This window comes from Vigna angularis, chromosome 6, assembly GCF_016808095.1.
Source record: "Vigna angularis cultivar LongXiaoDou No.4 chromosome 6, ASM1680809v1, whole genome shotgun sequence".
Classification (NCBI taxonomy): domain Eukaryota; kingdom Viridiplantae; phylum Streptophyta; class Magnoliopsida; order Fabales; family Fabaceae; genus Vigna; species Vigna angularis.
Window position 1 is genome coordinate 21808497 of NC_068975.1, and position 25629 is coordinate 21834125.

Below are 25629 nucleotides of genomic sequence, written 5' to 3' on the forward strand. Positions count from 1 at the left end.
TTCTAAGAGTACAGCATTTAATCACATTCGGTTCCAAGTCAAACTGTAACTTTAGATCTCTAAAACTTTCTACCAAACTCAACTCCCGGACCATCATAGAGGAGACGTGAACCACCTTTCTGCTTAAGGCATCTGCTACCACATTTGCTTTTCCCGGATGGTAGAGTAGTTCAAAGTCGTAATCCTTCAAGAACTCTAGCCAACGTCTCTGTCTCATATTCAGCTCCTTCTGATCAAACAGATACTTGAGACTCTTGTGATCACTGAACACTTGGAATGTCGATCCATACAGTAGTGTCTCCAGATTTTCAAGGCAAAGACGACTGCTGCTAATTCCAGGTCGTGAGTTGGGTAGTTCTTCTCATGAACCTTCAGTTGTCGAGATGCATACGCAACCACTCTCTTTTCTTGCATGAGTACACAACCTAAACCCTGATGAGACGCGTCACAATATACTACGAAGAGTTTAGCCGTGTCAGGAATGACCAATACCGGGGCGCTCGTTAACTTATTCTTCAATTCCTGGAAACTTCCTTCACACCGATCGGTCCAAGCGAACGGTTGATCTTTTCTGGTCAGCTGAGTCAACGGAGCTACTATCTTGGAAAACCCTTCAATGAACCGTCTATAGTAGCCCGCGAGTCCCACAAAGCTACGAACTTCAGTTACCGAACGTGGACTCTCCCACTCCAATACTGCTCTTACTTTTGCCGGATCCACTGATATTCCTCCAGCTGAAACCATGTGTCCCAAGAACTGCACTTCCTTCATCCAAAATTCACATTTAGAGAATTTGGCGTACAACTCCTTTTTTCTTAGTACGCCCAGAACAGTCCTCAAATGATCCTCATGTTCTTCATAGCTCTTGGAGTAGACCAAAATATCATCAATGAATACAACCACGAACTTGTCTAGATACGGCCTGAAGATACGATTCATGTAGTCCATAAATATTGCTGGGGCGTTTGTCACACCGAATGGCATCACTACATACTCGTAGTGTCCATAACGAGATCGGAAGGCCGTCTTCTGGATGTCTTCTTCCTTTACCCGAATCTGATGGTATCCCGACCGTAAATCAATCTTCGAGAATATGGTCGCGCCATGTAATTGATCCAGTAGGTCGTCTATCCGAGGCAAAGGATACTTGTTCTTGATAGTCAGCTTGTTTAACTGCCTGTAATCAATGCAGAGACGAGAACTGCCATCCTTCTTCTTCACTAAGAGTACTGGCGCTCCCCAAGGTGATGCGCTTGGTCTGATAAACTGCTTGTCCATTAACTCTTCTATCTGTTCCTTGAGTTCAGCTAACTCTGCTGGCGACATCCGATATGGTGCAATAGAGATAGGTCCAGCATTCGACACTAGGTCGATAGTAAATTCTACCTCGTGTGGAGGAGGTAATCCAGGCACTTCATCAGGAAATACATCAGGGAATTCATCCACAACTGATCGTTCTCCACTCGACTTCCTGGACAAGATCGTATCATCAAACGAGTTTGCATTTCCAGTCCTAGCTTCTGAGTTAACTCAGTGGAATTGTAACTAAACTTCGTGGGATCGGTTAGAATAATACATAATAAACTTCGTGGGTTCGTTCATTGTAGCTCGCTCAAAATGGTGTTCGCGCTCGCTCAAATTGGTGCTCGGTCTCACACTGAGCGTTCGTCCAAAATGGTGCTCGGATTGAACTGAGCGTTCGTCCTAGTGATGCTAGGTTTTGAACTCAGCGTTCGTCCAAAATGGTGCTCGGTTTTGAACTGAGCGTTCGTCCAAATGGTGCTCGGTTTTGATTTGAGCGTTCGTCCTAAAGGGTGTTCGGTTTTATACTGAACGCTCGTCCTAATGGTGCTCGGTTTTGAACTGAGCGCTCGTCCTAAAATGGGGCTCGGTATTATACTGAGCGCTCGCTCTAAATGGTGTTCGGTTTTTATTGAAATAGCGTACGTCCAACTTCAGATTTACCACGTTCGGTTATTGATTCACGAGCGTCCGTTCATTCAACTGATTCTCAAGGTAATTAACGTTCGTCCAAATGAACAGTATATTTTTCAGCCATTCGCGAACGTAATTGTAACTCTGCCGTTCGTACTCTAATTCGAACGAGCGTCTTTTTGGGTCTCGCTCACAGCGTTCGTCCTCGGTCTTATTGTTGACAGAACGTTCGTTTTTTTTGGTTTCCCTATGAATGATTAAAATGATTATGGAATGATGAATAGTGAATGATGTACAGTTTATGAGAATGAAATAAAAGTATGAATATTGAACGAGCGTTCCGGGGAGGAATGACTCTTTGATGATTATGAGAATTTGTAAAGTATGACCGTGGCCAGACTTAGCAGGCGATTCGATCCTGATATTCCGTGACTACTCGTCCTCACATAGAGGGTGTATGTCATGCGTGGGAATGGCAGGAGGTCCCCGTCACATAACAGTAATTTGTAACTCTGGTGTTTTCCTGTGTGAACCGTTCGGTCAGGATTTAATTTTACGTTCGGTTGTAATTTGTAACTCTGGTATGGATGTGCGGCTTTACGCGTTCATTCTTTATTGTTGTAAGACTATTCAAGGACGTTCGTCCTTGAGCGTTTGTTTGGTTTTATTTAGTTGGAAAACTGTACTGAATTATTATTAAATGTGATTTTCTAATTTTATGGTTTAATACTGTATTATTGGGATGTCACAATATTTAATAAAGTTCACATCAATATCTTTTAAATATTATTCAAAATAATTAATATAAATCAATTTTATTTTAGTTGTAATAAATTGAATTGAATATAATTGTTTTTTGTTTATAATAAGATTTGAGTGGCTTGAAAACTTTTCATGAATGTTCTTGACTATCGAAACATAAACAAAATATTCATCTACAAAAAATTCTCTAATTTACAAATCAATAAAAAATAACATGTATTTATAATGTTTATAAGTCCTTAAGAAATCAATTACACAAAAATCATAATATCAATAATAATAATAATAACTTATGATATATCCTATACTTAGTAATAATAAAAGATAATACAAACTAATAAAATATATTATGTAACATCCCAAAATACCGTAATTACCATAAATCAGGATTAATTACAATTAACAGTAAAATAACAGTCTTTAGCATTAACAGAACTCAAGGGTTCAAAGCCGAACGGCTGCCGTACAAAAATAACGAGCGTATCAAAGTACAGGGAATTAAAACAGAACGAACGGTTTTACAAAAGGATTAACCGAACGTCCAAAACGAGCTAACAATTACACCCTAACATTTACGAGCGCTCTAAGGCTCGGCCTTGACTTCCATCTCAACCAGACTTGCATCTTCCAAATTTTCTTCTTCCAGCATTTCTTCAAGAGATGCACCACCATCTGCTCACATCCACACGGATGATCATTGCAAGACAAGACGAACGTACATGGACAGTGGACAACACAATGGAAATGCAAGGGTAAGCTTATAATATTTAATTTATACAATTAGCACATACATTTTCATTTCGATTCACACATACATGTAACTTTTCAAATAATAATCATAGCAATACGTATATAAGACAGACCGTCCGGACTGTATGAACCATGTAGTTACAAGCGTCCTTGCACCCGAGTGGTGTACTAGCCGGGATATACCTAATCAGCTACCACTCGAGGTTAATCCCTCACCCATATCTAAGCGATGAACGAAGAACCTCCTGCCATTCCCACGCATGACTACCCCCTTCTACGTGAAGATGAGTATCACGGAATATCAGGATGGACCGCGAGGCTTAACTTATCCATGTTCATACTTTACCAAATTAACATTTAATACATCTGAGTCGTTCCTCCATGGAACGCTCGTTTAAATTCCATAATCATAGAATCACTTAATATAACGTTCGTACTGTAATTTATCATAATTCATAATCAATCTCATCTTTAACTTTAAGAGTACAAAAGAACGAACGTTCAGTCCTTTGAAGAAATAGGACGAACGTTCAAATATAGTACAGGATGGACGGACGTGACTCCCTGTTTGACCAGTAAAATGAACTGACTATATTGAAGGTATAATGATACTTAGAAGATTTCATAATATAGATCTTGGACCAGATTCAATGTATTAAGGATGGTCAATAACACTTAGAATTTTCTTTGAAAAATTTTGTATATACTGAACTGATGCCAGTATTTGAACGAACGTAAGAGAATGAATATTGAAATATTTGGACGAACGCTATTTACGTTAGTTAAGGAATTAAGAATAAGGACGAGCGTTCGGTTTAAGACCGAACACTTCATTAAAGCGAACGCTAAATAGATGACCGAAGGTAATTTGTGACGAACGTTCGATACAAAACTGAGCGTTCTTTAGGACGAACGCTTCGGTATGAGACCGAGCGCTTTTTAGAACGAACGCTTCGGTATAAGACCGAGCGCTATTTAGGACGAACGCTTCGGTATGAGACCGAGCGCTATTTAGAACGTACGCTTCGGTATAAGACCGAGCGCTAATTAGGACGACCGCTTCGGTATGAGACCGAGCGCTATTTAGAACGAACGTTCGACATAAGGCCGAACGCTGTTTAAGGACGAACGTTCGGTTTAAGACCGAACGTTACGTATTCATAAAGTTTTAAATATTTAAAAACTGCTGAGCAAAAACCGAACGCTCAGACATCCAAATGGGACGCTCGTTCTCGGGCAGAGTCCTTTCCAAATGAAAGAATTCCATTCTAAGTTATTGTAAGGAAACCGAACGGTTTAAGACCGTAGAGTGACGAGCGTCATTGATCATAGGAATTGATTTAAGTTTCAGGTTTTTCAACCTTAACAGATTTCCAGATTTCAACATTTAAACTTATACTGTATAATTCATATGATTTTCAATTTATAAACTTTATAACATTCATTCCAGTAACTTCATATTCAACATCAACGTACAGATTTACTTCATACACCATAATATCCATTTTTCATACGTATCAAACCAACATGCAGATCAAGCAAAGATCAGAAATCATTTTCCATAACAGTAGTCGTCCATACCGCTCAAACGTCATACAATTCATACATGCACATCAGATCATATAACATACAGTATAAATTAAACATATAAGCTTCCCTTACCCGGATTGGCAACCAAACTTGTCCTAGATGTAAAAGTGGCTTCGTTCAACAAGCTTTTCTTAGGTTCTTGACTCTTCCAAAACAAAATCTAACCACAGAATACAGAACACTTAGAATACATGCTTGCATGCAACTAAAAACCCTATTTTTCCAGAAACCTAAGGACGAACTACGGAAAGGGGACTCACCAGCTTAGATTCCAATTCGGTTCGGTCCAAAAGGAAGATCACAGCAAGAAGAACACTCCTACGGTGCTGCAAACGTGATCGGAGAAGAGATGTGAGTTTTACAGTAGAGAGAAGGTGACTGGTTTCAGAGAGAAGTTGGAGAAGATGAATGGGTGTGTTTCGTGAGGAAGAAGATGAGTGATGCAGGTGGGAGAGTTTTTCAGAAAAATCTGGTTTTGTAAATCTCACGCTCGTTTGAACGAACGTGTCTCAAGCCGACACCTGCACCCAAACTCTGATTTGGAAACTTCTTCCGCAACACGTGGCGTGCTTGCATGTAAAGATTGGTGCGTTTTTAATGTTTCCAGAGAAATGATTTTGCCCAGCTTTCCATGCACAGCAGAGAGGTGAAAATCAGAGTTGGGAGTGGGTTTTAATGGCTTGAGAATTGATGTGGCGTGCATTAATGGTGAGGATGTCAGAATTAATTTATGCTAATTATTAAGGGTCTCACATATTATATTATGTTGATATATAATATTAAGAATATATAAAATATAATCAAACTACTAATATTTTATCACATATTTTGTTAATATATTTTAATTAAGCTATATTTTTAGACATTATTAACCACATCATGTGAATAGTGTTAAATAGACTAGCAATGTTATTTAATATATTTTTTGTGTTCAGATAAATACCGTCTTAATTATTATTTTTAGATGTTATTTTATTTGATGGTTTTAGTTACATTGAAATCTACATTTTTAAAGGATTGAAAATGAATATATTAGTTATTGGATTTGAAGTCTCGTTTATAAATTTTGGAAGTTTAGACAAATTTGTTGAATTTCTATAAAATAATTTATATGTGTTTGATTTTTCTTGTATTAAGGTGAAATTTTGTATTTGAAGTTATGGACCTCGTTAGATTCCTTCTATAGACTTATGTTGTAACATCCCAATTATATACGTCATGCATGTATAATAAAGACGTCATCATGCATAATATAGGAAAGCAGTCAAGAGTTAATCAAGGATTACAGTCATCCTTAGAATAGTGCGAAATTTCCTACTAGAGTATTAGAATTTCTCCCTGGAATTTATGGGACAATTAAAAATTTAAACACTCAAAAGTTCTTCCAAATAATATGAGTCCTCGGAATAAAAGCTAGCACATCTAAGCTGCAGCACTGCCGTCTCCATCAAGAGCTGTTTCCAAAGTATCCTCCCCGTCATCTGCTCCCATCCAAGTGGATGATCATCGCCAAAGAAACATACCCAAACAGCACACAACACAAACAATGCAAGGGTGAGCTAGATATAAAAAGCATGTTATCATACATAGATTCATATAAAAGAACAATTAAAGCATACTCATTAAACCACAATTCACACACTCACACGACATGTAAACATTCATCCAAACATGGTAAACTGACATCACAAGACTTGTTACTTTATACCCCGACTTGTTGCTTTATAGACCGACTCGTCCGGACTAGAATGATTACCGAGCTATGGCGGGTCTTGCACTCGTGGTGGCTTTATGAAATTTGGGCACTCCCGCCCTGGCACTACCGCCTTGTGAAACTTGGGCACTACCGCCCGGTGGAACTTTGGGCACTACCGCCCGACCACAGTCACGAGGTTAATCCGTTATCACTCACCTTGGATCATATGGAAGCATCCAAGACTAGGACCTCCTGCTACTCCTCACCACATGTTCAATCCTCTCTACATGAGAAGAAAGACCGTTGAAGTTTCACCCCCAAAACTGAGCTATCATGTAATCATTCTATACAACCCCAAAACACCACCATGTATCCTCTCCTTGAGGATCATGGAATTACGTTCATGAATCATACTGTTACTTTGAACCTTATCCCAAGTTATGAATAACCAGAACTACCATATTATCACAGTAAATCCAACATATCTCATTCATTCACATAAATCACATAACAGTCAGTATATATATTCCAAACATTTTGCACATAATTCAATTCAAGAGAAAATGAACTTAAAACCCAACATTTGCATAATACTATTTGGACGAACGTTATCTGCCGAACGGTAATGAACGAACGCTATTTACCAACAGGCCGAACGCTATTTCACCGAACACACTATTAGGCCGAACGCTGAGATTGATACTTAGGCCGAACGCTTGGATCGAATTCTTAGGCCGAATACCATATGGACCGAACACTTCTAGAACGAACGCTGTGAGATCAAACCATACTAGGCCGAACGCTCAAGAACGAACACAATGTTGGATTCAACACTACTGAGCCGAACGCTAATATCAAGTACCTAGGGCGAACGTTAAATCATTGAACACCATATCGAATTCCTCACTGTTTGGACGAGCGCCCAAATATAAAACCTCTTCGAGACCGCACTCTGCCTATGACGGAAACTATTAGAACGAACGTTTATTTTCTGCGTCGAATACCTAGATCACTTTATCAAACACCTAAAATACTGGCCGAACGTCTAAAACCTTGGCCGAATGATCACGACTTATCCAAACAGTATTAAATCAAAATTTGACCGAACGGTACTACATCCATTCTGACCGTTCGGTACTAACTCAAATCCAGAGAGTATTAATTTTTATCCGAACGCTACAATTTCTAATACACTAAAACCGGACGTTCATGATCTAAATTTACCGAATATCAATTCAAAACCGAACGCACACTAATACATCACAAACGAATGTTCAAGATTCAATCCTAAGAATATCAGATGAAGACCGAACACTACAATCACTAATACATCAAAACCGACCGTTTAAGATCCAAACCTAAGAATTCAAATTAACACCGAACGCTTACATTCATTAATTTATCAAGACCGAACGACTAAGATTCAAACTTAAGAATTCCAAATTAATACCGAACGCTCACAAGCCGAGAATACATCATCTAAACCGAACGCTGAATATGAGTATACCAGTTTAAGATTGAACGCTTAAGATTACTATTACACCAAGACCGAACGCTACACTTACATTGAAGGACGAACACTACACTTACTAACGTTCGCCGAACACAAAACCGAACGCTTAACATTCTTTGGCCGATCACTAATTTGTCGAGCCATTTGGACGAACGCGCGTTCTGCAGAATTCTGCAGAAACGCACCAGATTTCCAGAAAACCCAGAAACCCCATTTTCATCCCCTTCTTCCCATATTTTCTTCAACAACACAATTTTACAACCACTCATACAGATTCATACACAACAAAGTTACTCTAAGTACAAAATTTGTTCATCAACGACACTATATTATAGATTTCGGTACACACATACATGGTTCATACAATCCAGAGAAAAGGATCTAGCTCCCCTTACCTCTTGAAGACTTCCTTGGATCTTTCTCCAAAAGATTTGCAGTAAAGGTCTTTACTCCTCCGGATGCAGCACCCAGTACCCTTCTTGCCTGCTTGAAACTCCAGCAGCTCTCAACTTCACCTCTCTCACGGATTTTACAGCAAGGATTTCATTCCCCAAGTGCAGAACCCATACCCCCTTCTTATCTCCTACGCACAATGCTTTTTGAATGGTGCCAAAACTGAAAGCAAGGGCTTGAACGTGTGTTGTTCCCCTTTTGCCAAATAAATTTAAAATCTCACTTCCTTCTATGGACGGTTGGTGCTTCCCAGCGCTGATTGTCCCCAGTTCCTTCTTTTTTTTTTTTTTTTAAAGAAAATTATTTAAGTCCTTATGTGACATCCCAAAAATACAGCCAAAACTATATATTCAGAATATCACATTTAACAATAATTCAAAACAGTTTTTCACTAGAAATTTGAAAATTTTAAAACTTTCAAACGAACGAATGCTCAAGGACGAACATCCTTGAGTACAGTATTACAACAAAACGAACGAACGCGCCAAACCGCACGTCTTACAAGAGTTACAAGTGAATAAACCGAACGTACAAGAAAGCTGACTGAACGGTTTACAGAAACAATTACCGAACGGTCGAATTTAAACTTAAACGAAAGCAAGAGGTGGTCGAACGACCACTCAGTTCAACAAAATACACTACTGGCCGAGCGGTCTCACTGCTCGGTCTTCACTTCCACATCTACTAGATTCTCTTCTTCCAGCAACTCTTCCAAACGCTCATCTCCCTCTGCTCACATCCACACGGATGATCATTGCAATGACAAGACGGACGTACAAGAACAATGGACAACACAAGGAAAACGAAAGGGTAAGCTTATGTAATTTAACTCATGCATCAACATATAAATTCCAGCAAACAGTTCATTTCACACATACATATCAACGTACGCATTCATCATACATCACATAATTTAACGCACGTACAAAATAAAACTCAACACGACTGTCTATCCAGACTGTAAGATTTCTCCGTGTAGCTACGACGATCGCGCACCCGGGTGGTGTGGTAACTGGCATTCTCATCAGCTGCCACCCGAGGTTAGTCCATTCCGTCCAAATTACAGTTATGTGACGGTTCCGTCCAAATTACAGTTATGTGACGGGGACCTCCTGCCATTCCCACGCATGACATACCCCCTCTATGTGAAGACGAGTAGTCACGGAATATCAGGATCGAATCGCCTGCTAAGTCTGGCCACGGTCGCACTTTACAAATTCTCATAATCATCCTCGGAACTCTCATTCAACATTCATACTTTCATTTCATCTCATATACTGTTCATCATTCACTATTCATCAAACATTCATACTTTCATTTCCCCTCATTTACTGTTCATCATTCACTATTCATCATTCCATAATCATTTTTGATAAGAAAATCACCAAAAGCCGAACGTTCTGTCCCCAAAGACCGAGGACGAACGCTGTAAGTGAGACCAAAAGGACGAACGCTATTTAGTTCAGAAATGTCCAAGTCTAATACTGTTCATTGGACGAACGCTATTTAGTGGGAAAAGAGAACGAGCGCTCAAAATAATACCGAGCACCATTAGGACGAACGTTCATTTCAAAACCGAGCACTATTAGGACAAACGCTCATTCAAAACCGAGCACTATTAGGACGAACGCTCATTTCAATACCGAGCACTATTTGGACGAACGCTCATTCAAAACCGAGCACTATTAGGACGAACGCTCATTTCAATACCGAGCACTATTTGGACGAACGCTCATTCAAAACCGAGCACTATTAGGACGAACGCTCATTTCAATACCGAGCACTATTTGGACGAACGCTCGAGGCCGAGCACTATTTGAACGAACGCTCGAGGCCGAGCACTATTTGAACGAACGCTCAGTTGGAGACCGAGCACTGTTTCGGGCGGACGCTCAGTTGGAGACCGAGCACTGTTTCGGGCGGACGCCCATTATAAGGCCGAGCCTCATTTAAAACGAACGCTCGGTATGAAACCGAACGACACTTTGAGCGTACGTTCAGTGTAAGACCGAACGTCTTCCAGTACGATCGTCCGGTGTAAGACCGAATGCTATTCTGGGCGAACGTCTGGTGTAAGACCGAACGCTCCAGTGACTCAGATTAATAAATCTTGAAAATAAACTAAGAGAATTTTTGGAGAAGTAATACGAACGGGAAAATGCACTGTTACATATACATATACAAGTCCAAAAAGAGAGAATTTATCAAACGTACAAGATTCAACAGGACTAAACCGAACGCTCAAACAGTGAGGACGTTCGTCCTCGACCAGGATTCTACCCAGATGACAGAATCCCATTTCAATGATTTTTGCCAACAAAACCGAACGGTCAATGACCGTTCAGAACGAACGCACAACATCTCAGGGAAGGTGCAGAAGTGCCTAAAACTCATTTTTTTTAAATGGTGACCCCTGTTCATCTGACTGAGTACCTGTGTTGGACTTTCTGTACATATTGGCTAACTCTCTCGGGTAATCGTTTACAGGGGTGCTGTAAACGATTACCAGACCCTTTTCTTTTCACCACTCTCAGTCATATATCATTCTCATTCCATAAAAACGAACGTTCAACATAAATCAAACATAACAGCTTCATATAATCAAAATAACGAACGTTCATGCAAATCACCCCAGAAACATCATACAGTAAAATAACGAACGTTCATACCATCATTTCATACATCATGCATTACTTTCATGCAGCCAAATAACGAACGTTCAAATAGCATACATCAAACCAGTTAAATTAAATAAGCTTCCCTTACCCGGAAATGGACGAACGTTCACTGACGCACACACAGACGCTCTCCACAGAGACTCAACTCGCCAACGCTCGTTAATTCACTATACGAATGAACGCCAAAAACTAACATCAGAACCACCCATTTTGAGGAAAAGACGAACGTACAACATGCATGCATGAAACCGAACGTCAGAGAGGAAGGGAAGGACTTACCGGTTCAGTTTTTCACGAACCGAACGTCCTTCTGGAGTACCACGTCGAGCGTCCTTCAGCTGCACCGGAGATACTGATCGGAGGAGGTGCAGAGAGTGTAGAGAGAAGGAGGAGAGAATGCAGAGAGCAAGGGAAGAGAAGGAACTCTCAGAAATGAAGCAAAGAGATGCGTGAAGGGAGGAGTGGAGAATAAGTTCAAAAATCTCAGATTTGCTTTCTTCTCCGCCAGCGCACGTCCGCACTCGCCAGCGCACGTCCGCACTCCGCCAGCGCACCCCACGACGCCTCTGCCAGCCCATACCGGACGGTCGACCACTCTACAGTTGCCACGCGTCTTCCACTACCGTCGACGCACGTTCTTCCTGACTGCCCATGCCGGACGCCCCTTCTGCAGCACACGTTCTCCCCATGCCAGTTGTCAACACTCAATTTCGTCCGGGTTGTTTAAATAAAATTTATTTTCACCAACAAAAGGAATAAATATCAAAAATACAAAAAAAAGGGGTATATAATAACAAAAATTAGAAAAAAAAAATAATAATAATAAATAAAAAAAAAGGGGGATCAGACGTTCGTCCTCTATGAGGCCGTTCGTCCAAACAGTTGCTGTGGGCGCTCGTCCGAATAGTGAGCGTTCGTCCTTCCCCGATGTTCGTCCAAAATGTTCAACCGTTCGTTCTTTCCCACTGTTACTGTGGCCGCTCGTCTAAACAGTGGTCGTTCGTCCTCACACACTGTTTCTGCGACCGTTCGCCCAGAATCGACTGCTTGAGCGTTCGGTATTCCACTATTTGGCCGTTCGGCCATGTGTTAATTTGGGACGTTCGTCCTTTGTTTCGAAGCGCTCGTCCTCGCCTTTATGCGAACGTTCGTTTCAACCCGTTCGTCCTTCCCTTTGTGGACGTTCGTCCAAACTGTTCAACCGTTCGTCCACTTTTGGTTTGGCCGCTCGTCCGAACAGTAACCGTTCGTCCACTTTTGGTTTGGCCGCTCGTCCGAACAGTAACCGTTCGTCCTCGCTTCTCAACGTTCGGTCTCTACTTTTTGAACGTTCGTCCTTTGCATTATTCGACCGTTCGTTCTAGATCATCACAGACGCGGTCTCATGGACGTTCGGCAATCATATGATCGTGCGTCATATAACGTTCGTCCTCCATGTGCGTTCGGTTTCACTTTTTCTACTGTTTGCGTTCGGCTTTGTTTCGGTTGTTTTTTTTTGAACGTTCGGTATGGGCGTTCGTTCTTTGTTGTTAACGGTCGTTCGTTTTGGTGGCACTCCCGTATTTGGCCGAGCGTCCAATAGTTGGTGGCTGCATTTTAAATTTGTCTGAGCTTTCCAGCCTCAGCTGTCTGCCATTAACGTCTGTGAAGCCACTCACTGTATGGGTTTCGGGAATTAATAAAGGAGGAATCAGAATCATTTCGCTGGCACCTGAATCTGCCTCCCACTTACCTTCAACACCTTGGCTTCCACTCAACACCAAGGCAGCAGGGCAACTGTTGGAGGCACATGGTAAAACAAACACGCAGCCAGTCGAAAAACCACTCAGAGTATGGGTGAGGAGAATCAATCTGCTGGAGGTCCACCTGAGTTTGTCTCCCACGAGTGCCCATCTGGCTCTTCGGTGCTGATTCTGTATGGCCTCTGAAATGCAGGCAACAGGGGGGCTCCCACTGACCTTCGACACTCACTGACTAACTCCCAACCGAACTCCTCTGATCACCTCACCAAACGAGACTCAACCTTCAGCATGATCATCATCATCACCCCCATCTTCATCACCCTCTCCATCTAACCCAACACTACAGTGGCGATCACCGCATACCATCACCCATCCTCTTCCCTCTCCACACTTATCATCCTCACAAAAAGCCAGACAGAATCTCCAGCATCCTCACCTCTGCACATTCACCCATTGCCATCGGCCACCATAGCAACTCCTTCCCCTCATCACTTCACGACCATCACTCAGAAACCGATCCCCTGACCAAACCGAATTCCACCACCAACATCATTATCCCTTCACGGCACAACCCTTCATCCAGCTTCACCCACTGTCACAGCCGCCCACTGACTTCACGGGGTCACCCCATAATCACACGACCAACACTCACTACACCTATCATTTTCCCATCTTCCATTCACGCATCCGGACCCTCCCCGGCAACGGTGCTATGTGATGCAGAAATCAGAGACGTATGCTGGAAGGGAGGAGTTTTGAAAAGAGGGGACGAGACTGAAGCAAGGAGGACTGGAAGTGAAGTTGCTGGAGAGTAAATACAAGCGAAAATGAAAACCAGAGGCTACTGGACCAGGGTTTGTTGAAGCTGAAACCGAAAAGGAAAATAAAAGGATAGCTTCAAGAGAGAGAGGAAACCACTGGGGAAGCTACCGGAGAGAGAAGGACACTTGAAGAAGGCCACGGAAAGCGGAAGAAATAGAAGGAGGCTTCAAGAGGTGTGTGTTTAAATTGATTGTATTCATTGTTGTTAGGCATCTCTGAAATACGTAAATCTATTTAGCTATGATTTTGAAATGCATGTCAAAGATCATCTTGTGTGTTGATGTTACTGTGAATTATAATGCTGCACTGAGTTCATGTTATCTTTCCCATGCCCTTTTCTCTATCTGAATTTGGAAGATTCATGCATAATCCACCAATTCACTGTTTCATCTCTCTATCATTAAACCATATCCATATGCCACTCCCGACATCACCTCCTCATCCTCACCCCTTTTATCACGACCAATATACGATCTTCATCGCAGACGATATCGATCATCTTCAACCTTACAACACCTCACCTCCAGCATCCATCTCTTCATCCCCACGACCACTGCTACTAGTAACTGCCCACCCTCTTTATTCACTCACTGCCCGGGCCACCTTGATACAACCAAATCACCCAGCCACCTTGCGCCATTATCACTGAGACTACTGGTTCATCACCGTTACCTCCCACCATACCCCGACCGTGAAACCGATGTTACCGGGAATCATCACTTCCTCTTCAACCTTTTCTTCATTGCCTGCAATCGCCACCTCTGACCACCACCAGGAATCCATCTTTGAGTCACAGTCACACTCCCAGCCAATATCTTCATCTTCATCTTACCACAACCATCACAGGACCTTCTCCATATTTTTTACCATCCCCACGCTATCTCCACCATGATCATCATCATCTGACTCTCTCATCACTTTCCAACTTCGATTCACTTCCAACATTTGATGATGATCCTCCATTGAACTTCACACGGCCAAACTCCCATCCTTCATATTCATACACAGCCCACAACTCACGGTCAGCCTTTTCATCTTCTCCATTTTCATCTCTGACGCCCACGGCTTCCCGCATCCATCATCTTCATTCTTCTTTTTAGCCTCTTCCTACCCATAAAAACCTCAACCTTTGACTCCCTTCACCCTTACCCTTTTCTTTGGCACGAAACCACCAAAAAAAACAAGGACCATTATACTCGCACAAGTCATCACTGATCTCAATCTCTCGGCCCTTAAAATCTATCCCGTTCGGTCAACGTGAACCATGCACTCACCGCCAGCTTCAACCGCAATCCACCAAACGCCGAAAAAGGGTTCCACCAAGTAGTTCCCATCCAAGCTTAAAAGAAGACTCACGGCCTGGAAGAAACTCTCCACCCTTGCAACTTCCAGAAGTCGGTGCAGCAACTCTCATGCATGCAGGCTGACCAGGAGCTTCTCGGTAGTTGAAACACTGTCCTAGCCACTCTCGGGCACTCACTGTCACCGTCATCATCTTCCTCGGAAGCCTTCTATCCAAACCAACAAGTTGCTGCCGCCATTCTTCAGCCGCCATTGCCATCCTCAACACTACCGTCTAGCTCCCTCATCACCGTTGCACCACTGTAACCGTCCACTATCTATCTTCACCCATCTCCATCATATTCCCATCTAACCCTACACCACAGTGACAGTCACCGTAAGCAACCCCCGAAACCACTTTCTTCACTGTGCCATGAGACAACTGTGCCGGCGAAGCTTCGGACGAGGTAGGTGTCTCATGAGTCTTTCGTTCAGAGGATAAAATGGAATGCTGATACTGAGTTGAACTTGGAGGGACCCCTAACGCTTCTTTCTGAATAAACACTTCGGGCCGAGTCCCCTTGGCACCCCCATTTTTCACCTGCACACCCCATATTTCACTCACGCACCCCCTGTCAAAAAAAGGATGATAAAAAACAAAACTTTTCTCTTTGTAACCCCTTGTATAGTAACCTTCATCTTTTTGTTTTTTTTTTTTATGAATATAGTAAACTTATTTGTGCTGTTTTACATAAATTTCAAAAATTATAAAAAATTGTAAATAATAAAAAATATATAAAACTTTAAAAAAACATTTAATGAAATAAAAAGCCGTGTGAGTGCTCGTGCGATCGTACGCATCAGCCTAGTACTCATTACGCAAAACAATAAAAATAAAAAGCCGTGTGAGTGCTCGTGCGATCGTACGCATCAGCCTAGTACTCATTACGCAAAACAATAAAAAGAGAAAGTCGTGTGAGTGCTCGTGCGATCGTACGCATCAGCCTAGTACTCATTACGCAAAACAATAAAAATAAAAAGCCGTGTGAGTGCTCGTGCGATCGTACGCATCAGCCTAGTACTCATTACGCAAAACAATAAAAAGAGAAAGCCGTGTGAGTGCTCGTGCGATCGTACGCATTAGCCTAGTACTCATTACGCAAAACAATAAAAAGAGAAAGCCGTGTGAGTGCTCGTGCGATCGTACGCATCAGCCTAGTACTCATTACGCAAAACAATAAAAAGAGAAAGCCGTGTGAGTGCTCGTGCGATCGTACGCATCAGCCTAGTACTCATTACGCAAAAAAATAAATATTACAGCAAAAATACCAAAAAAATATAAAAATCTTCAAAAACCAAAAACGTCTACTTTTCAAACAACAAACAATATCGCCTTGTAGAACTACGTGATCCTTGATTCTCCATCAAAAGTGGAGATACGTAGGAGCAAGGCCAGTCCTTGTCAGGCTCACTTTCCCAAAAAAATCCAAATCAATTTTCCAAACGAATTCTCAAACAATTTTCAAACAACATCTCAAACAGTTTTCAAAAGAACTACGTAACCCTGATTTCTCACATGAGAATACGTAGGAGCAAGGTCAATCCTTGTCGGGCCCAAAAAGCTAAAAAATATTGTTTGTTTCTTTCGAGTTTTATTTTAAGGGAAAGTTAAACACTTTGAAAACCACATCCACATTCGCGCATTTAGTTAAAGGTACTGCCTTAGGGCAGGCGTTGTAGGGTGCTAATACCTTCCCTACACGTAACCGACTCCCGAACCAAGAATCTGGTTCAATTTGACCATGCCTTATCATTTTATGGTTTTTCCGTAGTTTTCCAGAATAAACTATGGTGGCGACTCCAAAATCTCTTTATTTTTCAAATATCTCTTCTTTTTATTGGATCGTCGTCCCGTCGCGATTCCGGTTGCGACAGATGGCGACTCCACTGGGGATATACAGAGAGTCAGGCCATTTATTTAGATGTGCGAATTTAATGTGGTTTTTCTTTGTGTTTTTCTTCCCCTTTTTCTTTGTCTTTGTTTGATATTTGTCATAATTGTATATGTGTTTGTTTTGGTTATATTGAACCCTAGGGTAGAAAACATGTTATATCTGCCTGGGAATTTTCTGGTTGTTTTGCAGGTGAGGGTTTGGGGTGTATAATTGCATTCTCCCTTCACACACACACATCATATGCATATCATGAGTGAGGCCCTATACCCGGGTCTGAGCGCAACTTAGAAATAGAGGGGTTGTGTAGCGGTGTCACTCTGGGATGTACTTCCTGTTTGGCTATCGTGAGAACCCCAGCCAGAGTCTGTTCTTTTCATTTGTGTCTCCACACCTAGTTGATTACTCTGACTGTTGTGGAGAAACAGTGAAAAGAGCCATAGCTCTGGTGGCCTGATTTAAGCATTAGGAAGCTATCCTTGTGAGTGCATATATTTGGCCTTAGAACTTCAGTCATCCAACCTTTGATAAGGCACAAAAGGGAGAAATGTGTATTCTTATAACCCTCATGGTCGCTTAATAAAAATCACGCACCGCGTACATATCATCATATCTCTTTTTCTTTTTTTTCTTTCTTTCTTTTGCTTTTTCCTTTTTCTTCGCTCATTGTTTTTCTTTATAGTCTTGTCACATTTTGTGGATTCTAGTCAAAAATTATAAAGTTGTGATTAAGACCTTAAGCTAAAAAAAAAAGGGAATTAACATGGAATTTTGAGTCAAGAGGTATTCGAGTTCATACATTTTGACGAAAAAATGCACGTCGAGTAAAGGAGGATAATATTGGTGGGGTATAAGATTTTGTTGAGTCTGTTAGAGGTGGAGGTCCAAACATCAGCAATTACTACTTTAGCCCAGTACTATGATCCACCACTAAAGTGCTTCACTTTCCAAGATTTCCAACTAGTACCACCAGTGGAAGAATTCGAGCAAGTCTTAAATATGGGAAAGACTCCATACAGCTACCTTGAGCAGTATATCCTTGTCTTGCAGTTAGCGAGGATCAGGAAAGTACACCCAATGAAGTTGGAAAGCGAGTTCACAATCAAGGGCAAAGTGAGGGGTCTTCCTCAAAGATACTTATGGGAATACCTACATCGTTTGGCTTAAGAGGAAATTTGGGAAATGTTTACAGATGTATTAGCCTTTCTCCTCTATGGTGTCATGCTTTCTCCTAAAATGTTAAGAACCTCGTCAATTATGCCGCTATGAATGCATTTGTGGGAGACAAAGAGCGCTGTAAGAATCTAGTCAGTGCCATCCTGGCTGAAGTTTATGAGACCCTTAATCGTTGTTATGAACTTAAAGGGAGAAGGATGTTATGTTGTCTACCAGTGTTGTATATGTGGTTCATTTCCCGTGAGACTGGAGACGCGCCTAAAATTCCCTATACCCCATGGACGAATTATTGTGGTATATAATCGATTACAAGGACATTGTAAACGATTACCCGAGAGAAAGTTGGATTTTGTACAAAAAGTTCATCACAGGTACTCAGTCAGGTGAACATGGGTCACCATTGGAAAAAGAAGTGACTTTTAGGCACTTTTGCACTTGTCTTGGGCTGTTCCTTGTGAACCACATGTGAAAAGAGTAAATGAATGGGCGCAACTTTGTGCAAGTTTAAATGAAGAACAAGTTAAATGGTGTGTCCCTTGGCAGCATAGATCGCAGATCACATATCATTGCAGGAGGTATCCTAACGTACCCATCATGGGTATTAGGTGTTGTATTAATTGCAATCCTATGTTAGCGCAAAAAATAATTTGAGTATCCTGAGAGGATCGCTAACAACTGCATCTCTCGCCACATTGCGGATCATATGAGGAATGAATCTTCGCTGAAATGTTCCAACAAGTTAAAGACAATTCGGGGAAATGTTGTTCGCTTCAAAGAAAGGCCCAAGATCATGGACTGTTAGTGGAAGTTTCCCTTAGCCAATGGATCGCAAAAAGGGTTAAGACAATCAAGTTGTAATTCACATTAATTTCCCCTACCCAATTTGTGAAAAGAAATTTCAAAATGATGAGCAGTGGATAGAAACAACAATGACAAAACTAGAGAAGGAATGTTGCCATTCAGCTAAAAGAGGACATAAAAGATTGATGAGTCGGATGAAGGAATATGTCGTTGAATAAGGACAAGTTAAAAGAATTGGAGGAGAAGTCTCTCATAGCTAGCTTCCCTTGCCAATGGAGCCATTGAAAACGTCCTTAAGTTCTTAGTTGATGCTAATGTCAATCATCAACCCGCCTAAGGGGATTGAAACATTCCTCGATTGCTGCGAGAAACTGATCAGACAAATGAAGAATGTGATGACTAAAGCCTGCGATGGTTGACCAAGAATTCCTATGTCTCGCATTTTGGGGATTTCTGAATGATGAACCACCTTATTGACTCTGTTTCGTGTTAATTTCCAAATTATATTGGGGCAAACATTTTCACAGCTTTATAGTTTCTGACTAGAGAATTTGAACTATGTTTTCTTTTCTTTTCTTTTCTTTTTATTTTTCTTTTTTCTTAATTTGTTTCACAAAAAAAAAAATAAATACAGTTAAACATCTAAGACACCCTAAAGGACACGAACCAGTTGCAAAATCATGGAGAACCAAGTAGAAGTTCAAGAGGGAATGAAAGCCGATATCCAACAGCTGAAGGAACAAATGAGACAAGTCCTAAAGACCCTGGATGCCTTACAAGATCCTGAATGTTTATGCACGCAACGATCACAACAAGGAGCTCCAGAAGCACGAACTTTCCCTTCCTATGGTCTTCCCCCGAATTATACTCCACCCTCAGGAGTGGACTCGAGACATCTTGACACTCAAAAGGCCGAAGGTAATGCAGCTGAAGTAGAAGACGAGCCTGGGGCAACCACTTTCACAATTCCTGGGCAGACGATCCAACCAGGTATTGAGAGCACGATAATGAAAAAACAACTTGAGACGAAGTCTCCATCTTCTGTCATTACACCAGCAGATTTTAAGGATGATAAGAGCATATTAGAAGTCCTTGAAAAAAGGTTGAGAGCCGTAGAGGGTGAAGGAAGTTTTGAATGTGGAGATGCTAAAAAACTATGTTTAGTTCCTGATGTGGTGATACCTCCAAAGTTCAGGCTGCCAGAGTTCGAGAAATATCGGGGAAATACTTGCCCGAGGGGCCATATAAGCATGTACTGCAGGAAAATGGCAGCTTAGGCCCTCGATGAAAAACTTTTGATTCATTTCTTCCAAGAAAGTTTAACTGACGAGGCTCTAACTTGGTACATGCACCTAGATACTACTCACATCTACTCATGGAAGCGTCTGGTTGAGACATTCCTAAGGCAGTATGGATATGATAAAGATTTGACACCTGACAGAGCACAATTGCAGAACATGGTGAAGAAAGAATCTGAATCATTCAGAGAATATGCCCAAGGGTGGAGAGAGATAGCTGCTCAAGTAGAACCGCGTCTGAGCAACAAGAAGGTCACTACTGTCACCGTCATCATCTTCCTCGGAAGCCTTCTATCCAAACCAACAAGTTGCTGCCGCCATTCTTCAGCCGCCATTGCCATCCTCAACACTACCGTCTAGCTCCCTCATCACCGTTGCACCACTGTAACCGTCCACTATCTATCTTCACCCATCTCCATCATATTCCCATCTAACCCTACACCACAGTGACAGTCACCGTAAGCAACCCCCGAAACCACTTTCTTCACTGTGCCATGAGACAACTGTGCCGGCGAAGCTTCGGACGAGGTAGGTGTCTCATGAGTCTTTCGTTCAGAGGATAAAATGGAATGCTGATACTGAGTTGAACTTGGAGGGACCCCTAACGCTTCTTTCTGAATAAACACTTCGGGCCGAGTCCCCTTGGCACCCCCATTTTTCACCTGCACACCCCATATTTCACTCACGCACCCCCTGTCAAAAAAAGGATGATAAAAAACAAAACTTTTCTCTTTGTAACCCCTTGTATAGTAACCTTCATCTTTTTGTTTTTTTTTTTTATGAATATAGTAAACTTATTTGTGCTGTTTTACATAAATTTCAAAAATTATAAAAAATTGTAAATAATAAAAAATATATAAAACTTTAAAAAAACATTTAATGAAATAAAAAGCCGTGTGAGTGCTCGTGCGATCGTACGCATCAGCCTAGTACTCATTACGCAAAACAATAAAAATAAAAAGCCGTGTGAGTGCTCGTGCGATCGTACGCATCAGCCTAGTACTCATTACGCAAAACAATAAAAAGAGAAAGTCGTGTGAGTGCTCGTGCGATCGTACGCATCAGCCTAGTACTCATTACGCAAAACAATAAAAATAAAAAGCCGTGTGAGTGCTCGTGCGATCGTACGCATCAGCCTAGTACTCATTACGCAAAACAATAAAAAGAGAAAGCCGTGTGAGTGCTCGTGCGATCGTACGCATTAGCCTAGTACTCATTACGCAAAACAATAAAAAGAGAAAGCCGTGTGAGTGCTCGTGCGATCGTACGCATCAGCCTAGTACTCATTACGCAAAACAATAAAAAGAGAAAGCCGTGTGAGTGCTCGTGCGATCGTACGCATCAGCCTAGTACTCATTACGCAAAAAAATAAATATTACAGCAAAAATACCAAAAAAATATAAAAATCTTCAAAAACCAAAAACGTCTACTTTTCAAACAACAAACAATATCGCCTTGTAGAACTACGTGATCCTTGATTCTCCATCAAAAGTGGAGATACGTAGGAGCAAGGCCAGTCCTTGTCAGGCTCACTTTCCCAAAAAAATCCAAATCAATTTTCCAAACGAATTCTCAAACAATTTTCAAACAACATCTCAAACAGTTTTCAAAAGAACTACGTAACCCTGATTTCTCACATGAGAATACGTAGGAGCAAGGTCAATCCTTGTCGGGCCCAAAAAGCTAAAAAATATTGTTTGTTTCTTTCGAGTTTTATTTTAAGGGAAAGTTAAACACTTTGAAAACCACATCCACATTCGCGCATTTAGTTAAAGGTACTGCCTTAGGGCAGGCGTTGTAGGGTGCTAATACCTTCCCTACACGTAACCGACTCCCGAACCAAGAATCTGGTTCAATTTGACCATGCCTTATCATTTTATGGTTTTTCCGTAGTTTTCCAGAATAAACTATGGTGGCGACTCCAAAATCTCTTTATTTTTCAAATATCTCTTCTTTTTATTGGATCGTCGTCCCGTCGCGATTCCGGTTGCGACAGATGGCGACTCCACTGGGGATTATGACACTCAATTTCGTCTGGATCGTTTAATAAATTTACTTTCATAAAAAAAAAAAAAAAATATTGCCTCGTTCATTTCATCTGTAGCGTTGGTACACCCTCCGCGAGGTTGTCACACTTCATTTCTTTCAATTTTGTTTGTTTGTTTTATTCTCTGTTTGTTTCTTGTTTATCTTGAAACCCAGACGAAATTAGTATTTCTATCTTTACTTATCTTTTACTCTGATAATATGAAAACTTTGTTTATCATATGATCTAGTAAAATCTAAGTAAAGAGGGGCAGCTGTCAACACTCAATTTCGTCCGGGTTGTTTAAATAAAATTTATTTTCACCAACAAAAGGAATAAATATCAAAAATACAAAAAAAAGGGGTATATAATAACAAAAATTAGAAAAAAAAAATCATAATAATAAATAAAAAAAAAGGGGGATCAGACGTTCGTCCTCTATGAGGCCGTTCGTCCAAACAGTTGCTGTGGGCGCTCGTCCGAATAGTGAGCGTTCGTCCTTCCCCGATGTTCGTCCAAAATGTTCAACCGTTCGTTCTTTCCCACTGTTACTGTGGCCGCTCGTCTAAACAGTGGTCGTTCGTCCTCACACACTGTTTCTGCGACCGTTCGCCCAGAATCGACTGCTTGAGCGTTCGGTATTCCACTATTTGGCCGTTCGGCCATGTGTTAATTTGGGACGTTCGTCCTTTGTTTCGAAGCGCTCGTCCTCGCCTTTATGCGAACGTTCGTTTCAACCCGTTCGTCCTTCCCTTTGTGGACGTTCGTCCAAACTGTTCAACCGTTCGTCCACTTTTGGTTTGGCCGCTCGTCCGAACAGTAACCGTTCGTCCACTTTTGGTTTGGCCGCTCGTCCGAACAGTAACCGTTCGTCCTCGCTTCTCAACGTTCGGTCTCTACTTTTTGAACGTTCGTCCTTTGCATTATTCGACCGTTCGTTCTAGATCATCACAGACGCGGTCTCATGGACGTTCGGCAATCATATGATCGTGCGTCATATAACGTTCGTCCTCCATGTGCGTTCGGTTTCACTTTTTCTACTGTTTGCGTTCGGCTTTGTTTCGGTTGTTTTTTTTTGAACGTTCGGTATGGGCGTTCGTTCTTTGTTGTTAACGGTCGTTCGTTTTGGTGGCACTCCCGTATTTGGCCGAGCGTCCAATAGTTGGTGGCTGCATTTTAAATTTGTCTGAGCTTTCCAGCCTCAGCTGTCTGCCATTAACGTCTGTGAAGCCACTCACTGTATGGGTTTCGGGAATTAATAAAGGAGGAATCAGAATCATTTCGCTGGCACCTGAATCTGCCTCCCACTTACCTTCAACACCTTGGCTTCCACTCAACACCAAGGCAGCAGGGCAACTGTTGGAGGCACATGGTAAAACAAACACGCAGCCAGTCGAAAAACCACTCAGAGTATGGGTGAGGAGAATCAATCTGCTGGAGGTCCACCTGAGTTTGTCTCCCACGAGTGCCCATCTGGCTCTTCGGTGCTGATTCTGTATGGCCTCTGAAATGCAGGCAACAGGGGGGCTCCCACTGACCTTCGACACTCACTGACTAACTCCCAACCGAACTCCTCTGATCACCTCACCAAACGAGACTCAACCTTCAGCATGATCATCATCATCACCCCCATCTTCATCACCCTCTCCATCTAACCCAACACTACAGTGGCGATCACCGCATACCATCACCCATCCTCTTCCCTCTCCACACTTATCATCCTCACAAAAAGCCAGACAGAATCTCCAGCATCCTCACCTCTGCACATTCACCCATTGCCATCGGCCACCATAGCAACTCCTTCCCCTCATCACTTCACGACCATCACTCAGAAACCGATCCCCTGACCAAACCGAATTCCACCACCAACATCATTATCCCTTCACGGCACAACCCTTCATCCAGCTTCACCCACTGTCACAGCCGCCCACTGACTTCACGGGGTCACCCCATAATCACACGACCAACACTCACTACACCTATCATTTTCCCATCTTCCATTCACGCATCCGGACCCTCCCCGGCAACGGTGCTATGTGATGCAGAAATCAGAGACGTATGCTGGAAGGGAGGAGTTTTGAAAAGAGGGGACGAGACTGAAGCAAGGAGGACTGGAAGTGAAGTTGCTGGAGAGTAAATACAAGCGAAAATGAAAACCAGAGGCTACTGGACCAGGGTTTGTTGAAGCTGAAACCGAAAAGGAAAATAAAAGGATAGCTTCAAGAGAGAGAGGAAACCACTGGGGAAGCTACCGGAGAGAGAAGGACACTTGAAGAAGGCCACGGAAAGCGGAAGAAATAGAAGGAGGCTTCAAGAGGTGTGTGTTTAAATTGATTGTATTCATTGTTGTTAGGCATCTCTGAAATACGTAAATCTATTTAGCTATGATTTTGAAATGCATGTCAAAGATCATCTTGTGTGTTGATGTTACTGTGAATTATAATGCTGCACTGAGTTCATGTTATCTTTCCCATGCCCTTTTCTCTATCTGAATTTGGAAGATTCATGCATAATCCACCAATTCACTGTTTCATCTCTCTATCATTAAACCATATCCATATGCCACTCCCGACATCACCTCCTCATCCTCACCCCTTTTATCACGACCAATATACGATCTTCATCGCAGACGATATCGATCATCTTCAACCTTACAACACCTCACCTCCAGCATCCATCTCTTCATCCCCACGACCACTGCTACTAGTAACTGCCCACCCTCTTTATTCACTCACTGCCCGGGCCACCTTGATACAACCAAATCACCCAGCCACCTTGCGCCATTATCACTGAGACTACTGGTTCATCACCGTTACCTCCCACCATACCCCGACCGTGAAACCGATGTTACCGGGAATCATCACTTCCTCTTCAACCTTTTCTTCATTGCCTGCAATCGCCACCTCTGACCACCACCAGGAATCCATCTTTGAGTCACAGTCACACTCCCAGCCAATATCTTCATCTTCATCTTACCACAACCATCACAGGACCTTCTCCATATTTTTTACCATCCCCACGCTATCTCCACCATGATCATCATCATCTGACTCTCTCATCACTTTCCAACTTCGATTCACTTCCAACATTTGATGATGATCCTCCATTGAACTTCACACGGCCAAACTCCCATCCTTCATATTCATACACAGCC

General features: G+C 42.0%; 1 protein-coding gene across 1 annotated transcript; it reads left to right on the top strand.

Moving 5' to 3' along the window:
• Positions 1–19831: 19831 nt before the first annotated feature.
• On the top strand, positions 19832–20428 carry LOC128197537 (uncharacterized). Its single transcript, XM_052879593.1, has one exon. It carries the CDS (start codon positions 19832–19834, stop codon positions 20426–20428), a length of 597 nt encoding a protein of 198 aa, XP_052735553.1.
• Positions 20429–25629: the final 5201 nt, after the last annotated feature.